This window comes from Nymphaea colorata, chromosome 4 (assembly GCF_008831285.2).
Source record: "Nymphaea colorata isolate Beijing-Zhang1983 chromosome 4, ASM883128v2, whole genome shotgun sequence".
NCBI lineage: Eukaryota > Viridiplantae > Streptophyta > Magnoliopsida > Nymphaeales > Nymphaeaceae > Nymphaea > Nymphaea colorata.
Genome location: NC_045141.1, coordinates 7,690,700 through 7,708,345, shown reverse-complemented (window position 1 = coordinate 7,708,345; position 17,646 = coordinate 7,690,700). Strand labels below are relative to the sequence as shown.

The 17,646-nt window shown below is 39.9% G+C and overlaps 1 protein-coding gene across 2 annotated transcripts; it reads right to left on the bottom strand.

The window, feature by feature from the left end:
* Positions 1–1,037: 1,037 nt before the first annotated feature.
* On the bottom strand, positions 1,038–17,456 carry LOC116252932 (uncharacterized). Of its 2 annotated transcripts, XM_031627567.2 has the most exons (7): positions 16,994–17,450; positions 16,696–16,900; positions 12,903–13,104; positions 12,575–12,768; positions 11,334–11,487; positions 3,667–3,831; positions 1,038–1,819 (listed from the first exon to the last, which is right to left on the bottom strand). In XM_031627567.2, exons 1-7 carry the CDS (start codon positions 17,169–17,171, stop codon positions 1,361–1,363), a joined length of 1,557 nt encoding a protein of 518 aa, XP_031483427.1. In that variant the 5' UTR covers positions 17,172–17,450; the 3' UTR covers positions 1,038–1,360. The 2 variants fall into 2 exon arrangements, with proteins under 2 accessions (XP_031483427.1, XP_031483428.1); XM_031627568.2 differs by lacking the exon at positions 3,667–3,831 and having other exon boundaries at positions 16,994–17,456.
* Positions 17,457–17,646: the final 190 nt, after the last annotated feature.

Genomic DNA, 17,646 nt, shown 5'->3' with positions numbered 1-17,646 from the left:
CAAATAAATGACTTATACCTAACAATAACAATTTTCTCAACTACGATAAGCATGTTATAGTGGTTCTAACTTAAGGATGGTTACACTATCCTAGCAACAAATTTACATTTATTACCAGCAAAGTAATCAATCTCTGAAAAGCCATGTTGTATCACAATGATTTACATTGAGAGTTTAAAATTTTAACTTTTCACATCAATTCTTTACCAACATCATTCCCAAAATTTGGCAAAGATTTGTAGGAAGGCTGAAGCTACATGGTCCCATGAGAAGAAATAGTTTCTCTGGAGGTATGACTTAATAACACCACCTCAAATCTGGACAGAGTCATCTCATCCTGACAACTTCATAGCCACAACCACCACGGCGACCACAACAATTAGGTAGACACAGAATTTTGTACATAAGAGTCTCTGTATTATCTTTCTTCATCCTTCTAAACCATTTTCTCCCAGTGCCACCTTTGAGAAAAATGAATTAAGAGAAAGGTCCCCTTTTAAACCAGGTTACAGAGTGATGTGCAAAAATGTGGGCCTGTGGCCATCCTAACTTCGGGATAAATAATTAAGAATTTTACGGATTATTATAGGTTTTCGCAGAAATTCGACACTACCTATCTCCTCGATTACCCAGTAACATATAGGATTCAGAAATATCTTAAAAGCCAATGGAGCAGATATAGAATTTTACAAATGTTCACAAATCATGTTTGTAAGCTTTTTTGGAGTTATGAAACCCAATCTACAATCCAGGACAGGTATTTAAGTTTTCTTCTAACAGACGTTAATTCTTGGACATTCTAACCTCATCTATAGGGTTAGATTGTGGAAAAGTATTCAAAATTTCTGGATGGCCACTAGACAGCTCAGAATTTGGTGGCCAAGTCTAAATTTGAATCCCCGAAACTGGAGGTTTTCGTCTCTTGGTTCTTTTACTGATAGGAGAGAGCTGGCGACTACCAATCATGGACACCGTGCGTCAATTTAGAGGTGAAGCAATGTCACATGTTACAAAATGCAAAATGAAAAGAATAGACATTTATGCAAATTGATTATCCATAGGAAAACATTAAATTGGCAATGGTAAATTCAAGAACTAAATCATTGGTGTTGCCAGTAATTATGTAAAAAAAAATTATGTTTCCTTGTGACATGAAAGGGCTCCCCATCAGTACAAATGGCTTCAGAACGAACAATAAGCCTGAAACGAGAAAACAAGATACGCATAAATTGAACAGTGAATGACGATACGATGATTGAACCATGACAGCTTCACCCTTCCTGCCACAACTAGAAAATCAACTGAAACAGAGAAAAGGATCATTTTTTAGTCATCTGTTATTGAAAAATGTGTGGCGTGTTTATTTTTCTGTCCTCCATGGCCTGGCTAATGGCTCAACTGGAACAGAATATGGTGAATCCCAGTCCGCATCAAAGATCTCTTGCAGCTGAGAAACGATGGCAGGATGATAAGTGCCAAAGCTCACACCTGCTGTCGTGAAAAAATAGTCCCATAACAGGTTGCTGGTCCCAATATGAGCACGAACGTCACTGACTGCGTATTTTCCATGGTTTACTCTGGAGTAAGCTGGATAAATGTTTGCTGTCTTTTGTCCTTTATTAACTGCAGCTCCAGTCATGTTGAACCCAGGCACCTTGTAGTACTTTATCTCAACTTTACCTGTGCATCGGTTGTATCTTGAAGACTCACATAGAGTGTTAGTGTAGAGGAGGGACTTCAAATACTGATCAGTGCTGTCAATGTTGTGTGCCCAATATGCCACCAGAATTTTCACTCTTGCATGCTTCGAGAAGACCACCTGTTTTAATGTATCTTCCGTCAAAGAGGGTGAACACAAATTCGGAAATGAATGTGGTGGCAAGTACCCAAGTATCCAAAGAAATTGAGTATCCATACTCTGACAAGGAATTAACAGATATACGGGGATCCAATCTGTAAATTGAGATGCTTCCCTCTACCTCTAGTTGAAGACTTGAAGGTGGACGGGTGACTACAGAGATTTTATGAAGGGATTTCAATGGTCCATCACAGCTGCCTCCAGATATAACATTTTTTTGTTAAAAGACAAAAAAGTCTGGCAAATAACCCTTTCTTGATAAAATTAACTGTTGGCTCTAGATCTATGTCACATGGGTGCAGGTACGAATACGGCGATACGGCCATTCTGAAATTGTGGGTATGGCAAATTTTTAAATTCTCAAAAATGATAAAATGAGAAAAAAAGAAAAAAACATTAGTTGCTCGTAAGTGTAATCCCATTAAAAAATCTACAAACAAAACAATAAAAAGATGCAAAACAAAAATATATCATGAACAGAAAATTCAAAGAGTCAAACAATAAGCAATCAGCTGTTATGGAAAAGTGCGAAAACTGATCACGATCAGGCAATCACTCTTTATTTAGGCTTGCGCATAAGCTTGGCTGATCAGCAGCATCACTTTTTTCTTCTGGCTGATCTTACCCAAACCTGATCCAACCCTTACCCAACACTCTCGCCGTACCCAGTTCCTCGTACCAGCGTATCGGAATGGGTACATGGGGTAATCTCACGTACCTCTGTCACATAACTCTAGATATGCATGATAATGTAGCGAAAGCTCTTTGAACAAGATTTGGGAGCTTGAGGCCTCAAAAAGGGGCACAAGGGAGCAAACAACCATGAAAGCTTAATAAATCAAGGCAAAGACTTTGGTCTACATAGGATGGAGTTTGAGACTTTGGCTTCTCCAAGCGATTTCACCAAGAAGTGAGACATGGGCAGCATATAAAGCTTTCTTTTCATTTTCCTTTTCCTTTTCCTTTTCTCCTTTTCTTAATGAATGTTTACTGCATGCATCGAAAGGACTAGTTTGGACTTTGGAGTTGTTTGAATTGGACCTTGTACCAAATTGCAGAACTATCACTAGACCCATATTGGCCTCTAACTGGTTTATGGATCTGCCTGAGCATTATTTTCTTAGTAGTTTCTTGAATTCAATATTGTTGTGTTCAGAGTATTCAGACAATGGTGAGACCCACTCAAGAGTCTTACAGGGGATCCACCATCTACCTTATGCAAGCAAAGAGACAAGAAAAGTCCAGCAATTGGTCTCTTAGACTGATTATTCCCACACATTGTGTGGTTTGTCCAAGAGGACTAATTATCATAAGCAGTCGCAGGCTTTTGGAAGAGAGCCCTCCAGCACATTTTTGCTTACATTTTTCAGGCAGAATTTCAAAACATGTATTTCACCCTAGATCATAAGTAGGCAAATTTCATGCCTAGAAAAAACAAGAATTGATTTTCTTCTAGCAACTAACATGGTTGGGTTTCAAGTATTCAATCCACCTCCAACATTTTGGAACACATTACTTAAGAATGAAGTTTCATCCTCAGCTATGCTATTGTCTATTCTAAATGGAAATTGAAATGAAACAACACCAAGTAGTTCATTAGTTTTGTGGTAGAAAACAGGGTCACTCTAATAATAGCTTTAATTAATCCATGTGTAATTTAAGGTCCAATACAAGTTCTGACCATGAATCTTAGGTGATGAGGTTTTGCACAAAGCAACATGACGAAAAGCATTATTTTAGTAACATTCTCCATGCATCTCCCAGGTACTGAAACAAATGATGTCCTTGAAGTAAAAGAAGATACTTACCTCTGATATTGCAGATGCAAGTGATGACCAGTAAATAGGCTGTTTTACATACTGTGACTGACCAAGCCAGTCCATCGTACTAATTCTAACAGTTCCTTTATAGCGTGCAGATTTAATTGTGTCACTCCATGCTTGTTCATCAGACTGGAACTTCCCAAATGAAAGCTGAAGCAAAAAGCACACCATGTGGGACAGTTTACAAGAATATGCAAGTGGTGATTAGGGATGGATGGACAAAATTATGTGTATATACATTTCACAACTGATATTTTATGAAAAGGAAACTGCAAGTTGATGGAGGGTTCAGATTTGACAGAACATTGTGGATTCACGTGAACCATGGTGTTAAAATAAGATTGACGCTGATCACTCATCAACAAGTGCAAATCAAGATAACATTTGGGATTGAATCTCACCATATAAGTACTGCGATGCCCATCAAATTAAACCAATTAGCAAAGGAGCAATCAATTAATCATAAAAGACAAAGAAAAGGCACACTACTGACATTTTAACATCGAAAGCCAAAACAAAATTTAAAAATAGAAGATAGAAAAATCATTACATATAATCATTTACGGTGGTGCATACATCAGTTTGAGAACTTTATCTATAGTACAACAATATTGTGACAATAGCATATTTCTCATTTTGGACACTTGATCTATGTTATAACTTTGTGGCAACTGATACTGGCAATGTACTGCTGCTAGCTATGAATGCTTGGAAAAACAAATACTTGAAACCTTCTTGATTAAAAGTTGCTTTTGTTTTTCAAGATATAGTCAGTCTTTCATGGCAAATGGGAGGCTGTACATGCCCACAACCTTATGCGTACTGTATTTTTGCATAATTCTTGGACACGAAGTGGTGTTCACGAATATAGATCACCAGGACATGGTGAATTTTAGATAAAATTTGCTTTCCCACTGATGCACACCTTTTTTTTCCCTTTGTTTTCCTTTTTCTTTTTTAATTGAGGGTGAGCTTCGATCAGCATCTTACTAAGATAACAAGCCATGGAAATGCCTAAGCAACAGAATGACTAGATTAAGACTTGATCCATAATCTCCAATGTATGGCCCTCGCATTCCCCTCTTACCCAGTGCATCTGTTCCTCTTAGTTTATATGATATGCTATGTTAAATATATAAGATGTGTATACACATTTGTTCATATTAATTGTAGAAATACGAACAAGAAGAAGACGAAGAGAAACAATGATCACGATGTAACGTGGAAAAACCTCAACACGAGGGAGGAAAAACCACGAATGAGGAGGAGTTGGTGCCCACTAGCAGCCAGACTCTCTCTCTCTTAAGATTATCATTAACACTTAAGGATTAGGGTTACATGACTTAAGTAGAGCCCAAAACGGGCTACAAGGCGGGTCAGGTATGGATCCGGACCCGAAACACACAATCTATCAACACTCCCCCTCAAGTTGGGCATACATATCAAACATGCCCAACTTGGATACATTCCTCTCAAATGAAGCTGAAGGAAGAGCTTTCGTCAGAACATCAGCAGTTTGGTCTTCAGACTTCATGTAAGGTAAGATCAACTCTTTCGCATCAATTCTTTCCCGAATGAAGTGACGATCAATTTCAACATGTTTTGTTCTGTCGTGAAGAACAGGATTGTTGGCTAAGTTGATTGCAGACTTGTTATCACAGTACATCTTCATAGGTCCTTCAATCTCTATTCCAATGTCAGTCAACAATATCTTCAACCATAATAACTCTGACACTCCCATAGCAACTGCCCTATATTCTGCCTCTGCACTGGATCTAGAGCAAACATCCTGTCTCTTGCTCCTCCATACAACAAGGTTTCCTCCCAAGTAGACACAGTACCCTGTAGTGGATCGTCTGGTATCACCACAACCTGCCCAATCCGCATCAGAATAGCCCTCGATTTCCACAGTCTCTTGTTTCACATACAGGAGTCCCTTGCCAGGATTTTTCTTCAGGTAGCATAGCACTCTGTCCACAGCCTTCAGATGTGCATCGGTTGGCGCATGCATGAATTGGCTCAAAACATTCACCGCAAAGGTGATATCAGGTCTCGTGAGGGTAAGATAAATTAACTTCCCAACCAAACGTTGATATCTTCCCTTGTCTTCTTCACAGAGAGGCTCTCCATCTCTAAGACTCAACTTGTGCCCAGTGTCAAAAGGGGTAGGAGTAGGTCTACATCCCAATTTACCAGTTTCTTCCAGCAGATCTAATGTATATTTCCTTTGGTTTAGTACAAGACTAGTACTAGACCTAGCAACCTCCATACCAAGAAAATACCTTAGCTTGCCAAGATCTTTGAGGTCGAATTCTGTAGCCAGTAACCCTTTTAGCTTGATAATCTCCTCCTCATCATCTCCAGTAACAATCATGTCATCTACGTAGACGAGCAGGAGAGTAACCCTGCTCTCCTTCTTCTTCACAAACAGAGTGTGATCTCCATTTCCTTGCTTGTATCCATGACGTATCATCACTCTTCTCAGTCGTTCAAACCACGCTCTGGGCGATTGCTTAAGGCCATACAAGGCCTTTTTCAGCTTACAACACTTTTCTGGTTCTTCATATCCTGGAGGCATATGCATATATACTTCTTTTTCGAGGTCACCATTGAGGAATTCATTCTTAACATCCAGTTGATACATCTTTCACTCCTTCATCACAGCTAGGGATATAACCACCCTCACAGTCTTCATTTTCGCAACAGGAGCAAAGGTTTCCAAGTAATCAATTCCATATTTCTGGCTAAACCCCTTGGCCACAAGTCGAGCTTTATATCTTTCAACACTTCCATCTGGTTTGTACTTGATGGTATACACCCATTTGGATCCAACTAGGTGAGCGGCTTTAGGAATCTTCACCACTTCCCATGTCAAGTTTCTTCTTAGGGCATCTATTTCTTCTTTCATTGCATCAGCCCACTTGGAGTCACTTTGAGCTTCAGCGACAGTCCTGGGAATCACAGCCAAAGAAAGAGTAGAAACAAAGCACTTGTAATCTTTCCCAAGTCTGGAATAAGAAACAAAATTACCAATGGGGTGTTGAGTACATGACCTGACACCCTTTCTCAGGGCAATGGGAAGATCGTCATTCTTCTTTTCAACCTCATCATGAGTCTCCACGGTCTCCTCGGTAGGACTTGGTTCATCCAGGGAAGGAGTGGCATTGGGATTGGAAGTAGATCTAGCATCACAAGTCATCATCTCTGTCTGAGTACCTCGTCTAGAGTAGAACTGTCCAAACAACTGAGGGCCTTCCTTCTCAATGCTATTGTCACCCCTTTCCTCCTTCTCAGGCACATCAACAGTATTAAGTGATTCTGCTTTCTTGTAGTCCAAAAAATCTATAAACTGAAGTTCCTGTCTCTGAGAATACTCTTCCCTGCCCACAAACTGCTCCCCCTGAAGAGGATTCGCACCAAAGTAAGAGGCATGTTCCAAGAAGGTAACATCTCTCGTAACATAAGCTCGACCAGTAATAGGATCAATACATTTGTATCTTTTTTGCGTAGGGGAGTATCCAACAAAGACACCTTTGATAGACCTAGGATCAAGTTTCTTGACATTTGGACTGTGATCATGGATAAAACATACACAACCAAAAACACGAGGAGGAAGAGAAAATGGTGGACGACTGCCAGGAAGCAACGAGTGGGGAGTCCTACCATTCAAAACACGACTGGGCATGCGGTTAATAAGATAGGCACTAGTAAGAACTGCATCACCCCAATAGTGTTTAGGAAGATTTCTCTGAAACAAAAGAGCCCTGGTGACATTAAGAAGTTGACGATTTTTCCTTTCAGCTACCCCATTTTGAGGGGGGTGTAACTACAGGATGTCTCGTGAACAATCTCCCGTTGTCTAAGAAACTCCTCAACAGGCTGACACATGTACTCACGGGCATTATCGGACCTGAAAGTTTTAACATTCGCACCATACTGGGTATGCACAAGAAGAATAAATGTCTCTATGATGCGAGGAACCTCGCTGCGGTCTTTTAACAAGTATATAAATGTAGCACGAGAGAAATCATCAATGAAAGTGATAAAATACTGTAAACCTTGACGGGTATGAATGCCCGAAGGTCCCCATACATCAGAGTGAATCAGGGAAAAAGCTTCATTAGCACAACTAGAAGAAAGAGGGTACGAAGCCCTCACATGTTTGGCAAACTGACAAACATCACAAGAAATGAAAGACAAATCAAAGGAGGAACACAAGTCTGGAAATAAATGTTTCAAAATCCCAAAAGGTAAATGCCCAAAACGTTCATGCCAGTACATAAAAGACTGAAGACAATCTTCTCTTCTCTTATCTGTCTTGTGGATCACTGTCAACAGAGCAGTGGCCACACGTATGGGAAGACGATATAATCGATCAGAAGCTAAACCAATCCCAATCCTCTTCCCTGTCACCAAGTCCTGCAAAACACAACGATCGGCAGAGAATATAAGTTCACAATTCAATTCTTTAGTAAGTCTACTGACTGATAAGAGATTTAAAGGAAACTGGGGAACATGTAAAGAGCCCTGCACATGAAATTTGTCCAACAAGGGCAGAGTGCCTTCGCCTGCCACACAGGTAGAGGAACCATCTGCAAGAGAAACACGTTCCTTTCCCGAGGACAACTTATACTCATGAAACAATTTTGGATTACCTGTCATGTGATGAGTAGCACCACTATCGACAATCCATTCCCCCACAGAAGAGTTACCTTGATTTCCAATAACCGCAAGAGCATGATTAGTTGTAGTTTCCTTTGAGGTCTCAATCTTGTTGACATCGATCCTGCCCAAATATGCCCTTAGTTCACGAAGCTGGTCAGCAGAAATAAAGACTTTTTCTCCACTGGATGCTTGCACCTCAGACACAGGCGTTCTCCCAATCGAAGATCTCCCTTTGTTTCCCTTCTTTTCTGGATGAAGATCCCAACAATAATCCACAGTGTGACCTGTCTTCTTGCAGTGAGTGCACCGGCGAAGGGATCTAGACGGGCCGCCAGGACCACGACTCACGAGAGCGGATCTCTCGTTATAGGGCACAAGTTCCCTCTTCCCTTCTTTTGTAACAAGCCTCCTCTGTTCTTCCGCTTCAACACAGGAGTACACATCTTCAATACTGGACACCTCCCCTGAATTCAGAATCTGGCTTCGAACACCTTCGAACTCATCATTTAAACCTGTTAAAAAGAGGAACACCCTGTTTTCCCATTCATGAGCAACATAGAGCGCCTGATCATGGGGACAATGCCAAGGAATATCAGAATGATAGTCAAGCTCTTCCCACTTGGCTTTCAAAGCCCCATAGTACTCTGCAACAGACGAGTTCCCTTGTCGAATGCCATAGACTGTCTTCATTACTTGGTAAGTACGAATTGCGGTCTTCTTTTGGCCATACATTTGCTCGAGGACCACCCACATGTCTCTAGCAGTCTTCTTCCGAAGGATAAGGGGCTGAATATCGGTGGAAACGGAATTGACAATCCAAGTTTTCACTTGATTATCCTCAAGAAACCAAGTATGCCACACATCACTTGTTCTTGCTGGTTCGGGGTTGCTCCCATCAATATAGGCCATGCGACCACGGCCAGCAATCCCCATAGTCATAGCAGGCGACTACGAGAAATAATTCTCCTTGGTGAGGCGAAGAGTGATGACCTGCATGGGAACATTCTCAGTTCTAAAAGCCCCTATTTCAGTGGGATTGGTGTTGACGGTTGACGAGGAAGAGGCTGCCATAATCACAGACCAGTCTAGCTACGGGTGAAGCCCAGTAGGCAGCAAGGGCAGCAGGGAGCAACAGCACAATACAACACCAAAAAAAGGCAGAGAGCAGGCAACGGACAAAACGGAGAACGCGTAAACCTCACCGGCGGAAGAGACAGCAACAGAGAGGCAGCGCCGGAGAAAAAAAAAACGAGGGAGCGGCGCTGGGCAGAGGCGCTGGGCAGGCCGACGCTGGGCGGAAGCAGCTAAACAGGAACGGCGCTGATCAGGGCGTCGCTGGGCCGGTCGTCGCTAGGCGGAGACGGCGGAATCCTGAGCGGCACTGGGCGGAGACGGCGGCGGGGTGACAGACGAAGCTCGGGCACGAGCGTCGGGCACGGGCGATGAACAGTGTCGGGCGAGACAATGAACAGTGTCGGGCGAGACAATGAACAGTGCCGGGCGAATCCTCCTCCAACACGGGCAAAAGGCAAACCAGAAACGCCGGAACTTCACGGCTCTGATACCATGTAGAAATACGAACAAGAAGAAGACGAAGAGAAACAATGATCACGATGTAACGTGGAAAACCCTCAACACGAGGGAGGAAAGACCACGAATGAGGAGGAGTTGGTGCCCACTAGCAGCCAGACTCTCTCTCTCTTAAGATTATCATTAACACTTAAGGATTAGGGTTACATGACTTAAGTAGAGCCCAAAACGGGCTACAAGGCGGGTCGGGTATGGATCCGGACCCGAAACACACAATCTATCAACATTAAAAATGGAATATCGATTTAAGAGTGATCTTCTATCCACAATTCCAAGCCAATATAAATAAGATGGTTTAGAAACACTCTGCCTTCCATGCCTATACAGTCCATGATCCACCCATTTGGCTTTCCATCACCTTTTACCAATGATGAGTAAAGTTATGAAGGCATTTGGGATTGTCATGCCTGAAGTTATGAAGACCAGGTGTATTGTGCTCCATTCTATCTGTTCTTCATTGTATAAACTCAAGCACCCTTCCTTACACACCTTGAGATGGTTTATAAGCTTTTCCTATTTAAAGCTGCTAAAAAACAGTAGCTACAGGAACATTACGATGGTTTGTGTTGCATCAACAATTCATGATGCTCTAGCAGTAGTTTATGGTGCTTTCAACGTTGAATTTTTAAATTTTAACCAACGGGCAACATCCAGCATCCAGCAGATCTGAATCCTCCTATATGTACATATAGAGAGGAAGAGATGGAGAGAAGGTTTTTGTCAAAATTTATTACTTATGCTTTTTATCTTCTTTTTGTGAAAAAAAACATTGATTTTCAATCCTTCATTGTGAATCCTTTGTTAAACAAACTATGTAGGTCAATACATTATTAAGTTACATTCCCCATCCTATTATTTGATCAGATGGTCTTTACATGGGGAATACAGGACACATCAAATTTGAGGCACATGTTCAATCACTTCATATGTGTGTGTGTGTGTGTGTGTGTACTATCAAATAAGCAGCTGAATTTTAGCACACACTTGCTGCACTGCAGTGCAGTTAAATTTCTTCATATTCTACGTAAGTAAAATAGGTTAAAAATAGGCTTCGGGTTCTGATAGTGAGAGAGAATGTTAAGAGAACTGAAGTCCCAACAAGCAAGTCTACACAAGCATACACAGTCCTTACTGCTCCTCATTCTACTAGCACAGTAAGAATCATGAGGAGCTGATAAAACCAAAGGACCGAAAGGATAGAAGAATTTGTTTCAGTTTATGAAACTAAATAAAGTCTTGGTTGACATATATTCAATGACTATGATGTTATATATGCATACTATTGGTGCATGTAACAAGGAAATGTGTTGGTTATATTTGTAAACATAACATTCTATTAACAAGGTTATCATATAGGAAAGCAACACAAAATGAGAGACTAAAGGATCAACTTTTACCTCCGGAGGTGAAAATGATACATAGCTTCGATGGTTGCCACAGATGTTATGGTTGTAGTCAGGCATGTTCATTGGCACATCAAACATGTACGGATTTTCTAGGGCTGGATAGCCAATAACATGGGGTGTCTCCACAAGTCCAGGGAGAGGTGACCTGTCCTTCAATTAAGGCTAGTAAAGTTAAAAATCAATATTTGTATAAGACATACAAGTGTGAATTGCTAGTCTCCTAGCCATTCAATTCTTCCTATTATGTTACAAATCTTTTCTACATAACCAAATCAAACAAACTGAGAATGGATTTTCTCAGTGTTGAGTGATGGAGATTGCACCCACGTGGACAGGATTTTGGAAAGAAATTTCAAATTTTATCTTCTAAAGTCTTAATTGCAAACTTCATGCAATTTAATGCACTGTGCATAGAAGAAGTGAAAGAAACACCTTCAAGTTTTCTCCAGTTCCAACATTGCTTTTGGTATTCAACTTAATATAGCGTACGTGGATTGGAAGTTCGACAGATAGAACATCTTCATGCATAGTCTTTTCACAAGGGGCTAAATAAAAAATACAGAAGCTGATAACTGTCCTGAACTGATGCATCGCTTGTGCAATTTTATACATAGAAAGGCTAACACACCCATATTTATAGACAACATATAAGGTATATGCTGGTGCATGTGCTGCATCTTCATTGAAAAGCAAACTGGAAATGGAAAGAGATAGCTTGCGCCGAATCCACCAGCTAGGGATTGTACTATGAAGAATCATGCTATGTGTATACTTTCGTAATTAGCACCTCCTACCATTGATTTTATTAAACACAATCTTCACCCGTTCAGAGGAAAAAAAATGCAATTTCTGTTAGAACGCAAACTGATGTCGTGGGAATTGAATGTCTCATATTGTTTTATTTTTTTTTCTTCTGTAAGGAAACTGAACTATTATTGAAAGAAAGAAGCTATGGAAAAAGAAACGTGTATGTGATCACAAAAGAACTGAAATGCAAAATCAGAAACAAAAAACAGACACCTGAAGCACAAGAAGGAATACAAAATCCACCGAAAAATTATTCATTCAGCAAAGGTATCAGCACAATAAGTACAAAGAAAACAACATCCCTCAAATTTACGATCTGATCAGTACAATTACAAGCAGAAATGTGGGCACATCCCACCTTAGAAAAAGATGATAATATGAAATCAGCATGAATTAACCAACCAAAATCCGCATGAATAACATACCTGCACCTGTCACGAGCATTCACAAAATGTGACCAGCAGGGTACGTTTCTGTGAACTTGCCACACACTGTCCCAAATTCTTTTAGAGTATGTAGAAGAATTCAGGGAGGAAAGTTTCATCAGGTTCTGAAAGTAGACCTCAACCTTCTTTGCTATCGGATGGCAATCTACAAGATAAACACCGACCTCCTTCACCTGTAAACAATGGGTTAAAAGAGCTAAAAGAACATATGCAGGTACAAGTAGAGCAGGCAAAAGTATTGAAGCCATAAAAAAGGGAAGATTCAACTAACTAGCTTGTTAAACAAATCAAAAATTTATCAATATACCTGAGTAAGAGACTTCCAGTCATTGTTGGCAGACCCAATATACATGTCTTTGCCATCTGCTATCCACACTTTGGCATGCACGATGCCAGATCCCCACCAATCATCGAAGAGTAGTGTAACGTTCTCCACGTTAGGCCTCCCATAGGCTAATTTGGAAGATTCATTGCAGTAATCAGGATAAACTCCAGAGTGCTGCACAATCCTATTTAAAAGATTTTAATATCAATAACATGAAGCAGGACTCATGCAGCTTTCTTTTAAAATTCTAGATCATTTTCTTGAAGTTTAGTATGTTAATTTGCCCAAACAATAATCGAAAATGTGTGACCAATTGCTTCCATATCCTTTAGGCAAATAACAAATCACCCAAGTTAACATGTAGACGAGCAACTTTTGATAAAAATTCCGAAAAAAGCCACCTACTAAAAATTTATTAATTTTTTGGTATAAATTAAAAATACCACTCTTGAAACAAAAACATATTTCTTCGACTAAAATAAGAATGGTTTTTTATGAGAGGTACTTTTATTATTTTATATCAAATTAACGTTCTTCTTAGTAGGCGGCTCTTTGAGAATTTCTCTCAAAAATTAAATATCTATTGGTTAACTTAAAAAAATTAACCAGTGATTTGTTATTGCCCAAAAGTTAGGAGCCTTTTATATTTTTTTCTTATGTTATTGTAGGAAACTGGAAACCGTGGCGTACGTTTTGCTCTACCTACAATTATTGGCAATCTCATGGTTGCAAATCGCCTGAACTGCGAAATTTATATGACCAGGACTTTTTCTTTTTTTGGTGAAGCTTTTTTCTATAGTTATTTCAATGAATACTTTCTGTTATTTTATAATCGCGAGAGCGTAGGTGTCCGCATGACCTGAGCAAACCAGTTCCTTCCTTATCTTACAGGATGTATTTTGGCATAGCAAACTGAATTTGTGGATTTAGATGAAGAAATCCTCCCGTCTCATCTTGCAGCACACATCATGATGTAATGTATTGGCAATCACATCTGCCCGATACATTGTATTGCACAGCTGTGATAGACGGAGTTCAAGTTGGCCGAAGGATTTGAGCTCCTCTAAAAAATCAGTCCTTGTTTCCAGACAAATGAGCAAAGGATTGATTGTCAGGAAATCGAAATCGGACACCTGATCTTCAATCACCTTTGCAATCGAACGTTGCAACGGCTGGGTTCAAAAAGAAAACAAAAATCTCACCTTATAGACTATAAAGTGCAGCTTCTTTGTTTGCATTCTCTTGATTGAACCGTGGTGAAAGATTTTAGAGGATTAAAATCCGGGGAATCAAAGTACTGATAGACCTTTTACCAGCTCATTGGGTGGGGAGCGAGTAACCCAAAATGCAAACAAATTTTTTTGTGGCAGGGACTAAACTAACAAAAATTTTTAAATTTTTTATATATATTAAACTAAAATTCTTTGGATAAATTTTTGAAGTTTTTAAATTTTGTATTCAGGACGTGTATGGACACTTGGGTAAAGAATGGTGTCACTGTTTATTGACTGGACTTTTACCTGTCAGTCTGACGCGTTACAACTCTAAAAATTTGATTGGAGAGACTCGTTCAGCCCAGTGTCTACTGTCTGCTTTTGAACTTTTAAATGTCTACGATTTATGGTTTTAATCCGGTATGACCCAAATACGACTCAACAGGCATCATATACCCATCCCCAACACTGCTTCCGAAGCTCATTCACCTACTCGTGTGACACAGTTTACAGGAATCTTCTTTCTACACAAAGCTGAAAAAGTTTGGCGCTTAATTATTTCGAAGAAGGGGAAGCTTATGGGCTCCCGTCTCATCTCGTTCCACTTAGAATAGGAAACATACATCCAATTAATTAGTTTGCTTTGTAGAGGATTATTTTCATTATTTTATCTTTGCTTTTTCTGCACGCATTTTATTTTCTAACAACACGAATCATGTTATCTTATATAATATAAGCATACATGATACACCTAATACTTTGTAACCTTACTCTACCTATGATTAAGATGTTTTTATTTATTTATATTTCTTGTGCTATTATTTTCACCTATACTCTTTTTTGTTTATATTATACATGTGTTATTACATAAGCACTAACGCCACGCACTTGCAATTTTGTGAGGCAGGTTTTCCCACTTCAATTTAATTTCATGTTGCTTGCCATATACAATTACCTGATAATTTTATATAGCTTAATTAGATATAAGTGGGCATAACAATTGGGTAAAATCCAAATTCAATCAACTTCTAATTTCCTACAACTGGGACCATGGCCATGAATACAAAAATTGTCTTAATTTCTCGTAATATTATAATGATATTTGCAATAGTAAAATATGTAAAACTTAAAATCACGCACTTATTTTAAAAAAATAAAAACACATAACTCAGGCTACTAGAAAGACCAACGGCTTGGATCCCCCAGTCTCCATTTTGATAGATGAAAAATGATCATTTGATGATATTATACATTATTGAAGTTTGCTTTCGTGGATATTACCGCTGCTGCAGGCTAGATCACAGTTTTGGATTTTAAGGTCGTACACAATTTTTTCTGTGTCCCGTGCTTTGTGATGTGTTTGACAGCCTCGGATATTTGATTTGAGGTTGATCTAAAATCCCTTCTGTATGAAATTTACAGCATAAACAAACACCAGATTTGGTCATTATGTGCAAAGGAGGATTTCAAATCGTTGAAGTCAGATGGGAGGGGTCTTACTTTATAATTGCAGATCTGAAATCACCTCTTGTTACAAGTGATGGAAAAAAATATGGAAAATTTTGACCAACTAACATTTTTAATGAGGTGATTGAATTATATATCCCTTCTTTGGAATCATTTAAGACATGATATAACACGTTTATCATATATGAAAGGTAAATAACAATATTCTTTTATTTTTTACGGTCTGTTAAAGGCTCCTGGCCCACTTAGGCTTTTAATAGTGTTTTTATAATAAGCAAAAATGAGTGGCTCTCATAGTTGAGCAAACACGTGACTTAGATTCTGACCCATGAATGTCTGGTCGAACATAAATTCTATTTCGAAGTATGTAGCCTAAGTCTGAGTATAGATCCAAATTTGGTTGCATAAGATCCAATCAGATCAAAACTCCTAAAAGGTAAAACGATCGAAATTCAAAAACCGTTCATATCCCTGAAATGCAAGGCGATATAGAAATGCACTAGCGAACAAGATCTTATCTCTTGACGTCGTGTGGGCACACTGCCACGTCAAGGTGGGCATGGGCCACCAAGGCCTCCATTATTTCTTGATTCTTGATGTCGACATGGAACATTGTCCAACCTGAGCTCAAGTTCCCTTCTTTTATATTATTTATTTTTCGGCTTTGTTTTGTGTGTATGAGCCGTATTTCTATTACGTCATGTTCATTCTATGTCGACATTTCTGTCTTCAATGTGTCGATACGATCTTTCCAGGCGTTTTTCTAAAAGTAGTCCTGCGATTGTTCGTTTTAATACAAGTGGGAGTAAAATTACGTGCATATGCACTACATAGCACCTTTATATATGTGACATAGAGAGAGAGAGAACTTAGGGATAGGTTTTGTTATTTTATTGTGGTATTAAATTTTATGTTCTCCATAAGCATAAGAGAGAGAGGGAAATAGTAATATATTTTGAGCACCAGAAACGGACAGAAAGGTGCCTTTGGGAGCTACAAATAATGCCGAACAATTTAGAGGGTAAAATAAAACAAGTAACGAGGAGCGATTTGGAAAAAAGCAAAAGAAAAGGTGCAAAGTTTATCTATCGTACCTGACGGAGACGCTGCGATCAGCAGCATCTTCGATCGCCCGATAAACGCCGGCGCCTGCGTCAGCCCCAAAAGTCTTCATTTCCTCGCTGGAGTAGCCATAATCGCCGGACAGCGGGTTCTCCGGCGAGGCCACCAGCTGCCAGTACTGCACGATCAGGTCCAATCTCTCCGTTGCGTTTCCGGCGAGCCACCGGAACACCTCCTCTGCTCAACAACATCATTCCAACCGTCACGGAGGACGTCGGCAGGAAAATAGAAAACCATAGGGAACCGGAGAAGGGAGTTGAGGAGAAGCACCAGTGGAGAGGACGCCTGGCACATGTTTGAGATGGGGCATGTCGGTGGGAATAGACTGGACTAGCCACGCCTTGCATCGAGGAGTTGTTTCCTGATCTGCTCCGGCGTGGTGGGCAAAGAAAACGAAGAAGGAGAAAAGGAGGAGGATGCCATGGAGGAAAGAATCGCGCATCACCATTTTCCTCTTATCTATCCTTCTTCCTCAGGATCGTCTTCCTCCTTCTTCTTCGATTCTCTTTCTCTTTCTCTTTTTCTTTTTCTATGGAAGCTCGAAGACTTGGATGCCTCTGCAGTGTGGCCCCATAGCCGCCAAAAGGCGTAGATGCCGCTGGCCTCTTCGCCAATAAGGAAAGGGAAAGGAAGCTCTGTTTCCTTCTGAGGGTCTTTATTGGGCAAGAAAATAAATAAAGAATGTCATACAGAATTCCAGATCGCCAGCACAATTTCTTGTACGGGTAGGTTGCAGTACCTAACAAGGATCTCATCCGCATCAAAATTGATGCCATTGTTTCTTTTTCATTTGCTCTTGATTTCAATATTTTAACGCTTTTTAATTCGAATAACTACGTCGACGCTTTTTTTTATGTTGGAATTTAACTTGAATGAGCTGAAGATGGAGACATAAATACCATACTTTGTAATCGTGGAAAGGG

Coding starts and splice junctions, on each gene's coding strand:
- LOC116252932 (XM_031627567.2), bottom strand. CDS start 17,171: ATGGTGATGCGCGATTCTTTCCTCCATGGCATCCTCCTCCTTTTCTCC. Junction 13,105..16,695: donor GATCGCAGCGTCTCCGTCAG/GTACGATAGATA, acceptor TCTTTTAAATAG/GATTGTGCAGCACTCTGGAG. Junction 12,769..12,902: donor ACTGGAAGTCTCTTACTCAG/GTATATTGATAA, acceptor CATTGTTTACAG/GTGAAGGAGGTCGGTGTTTA.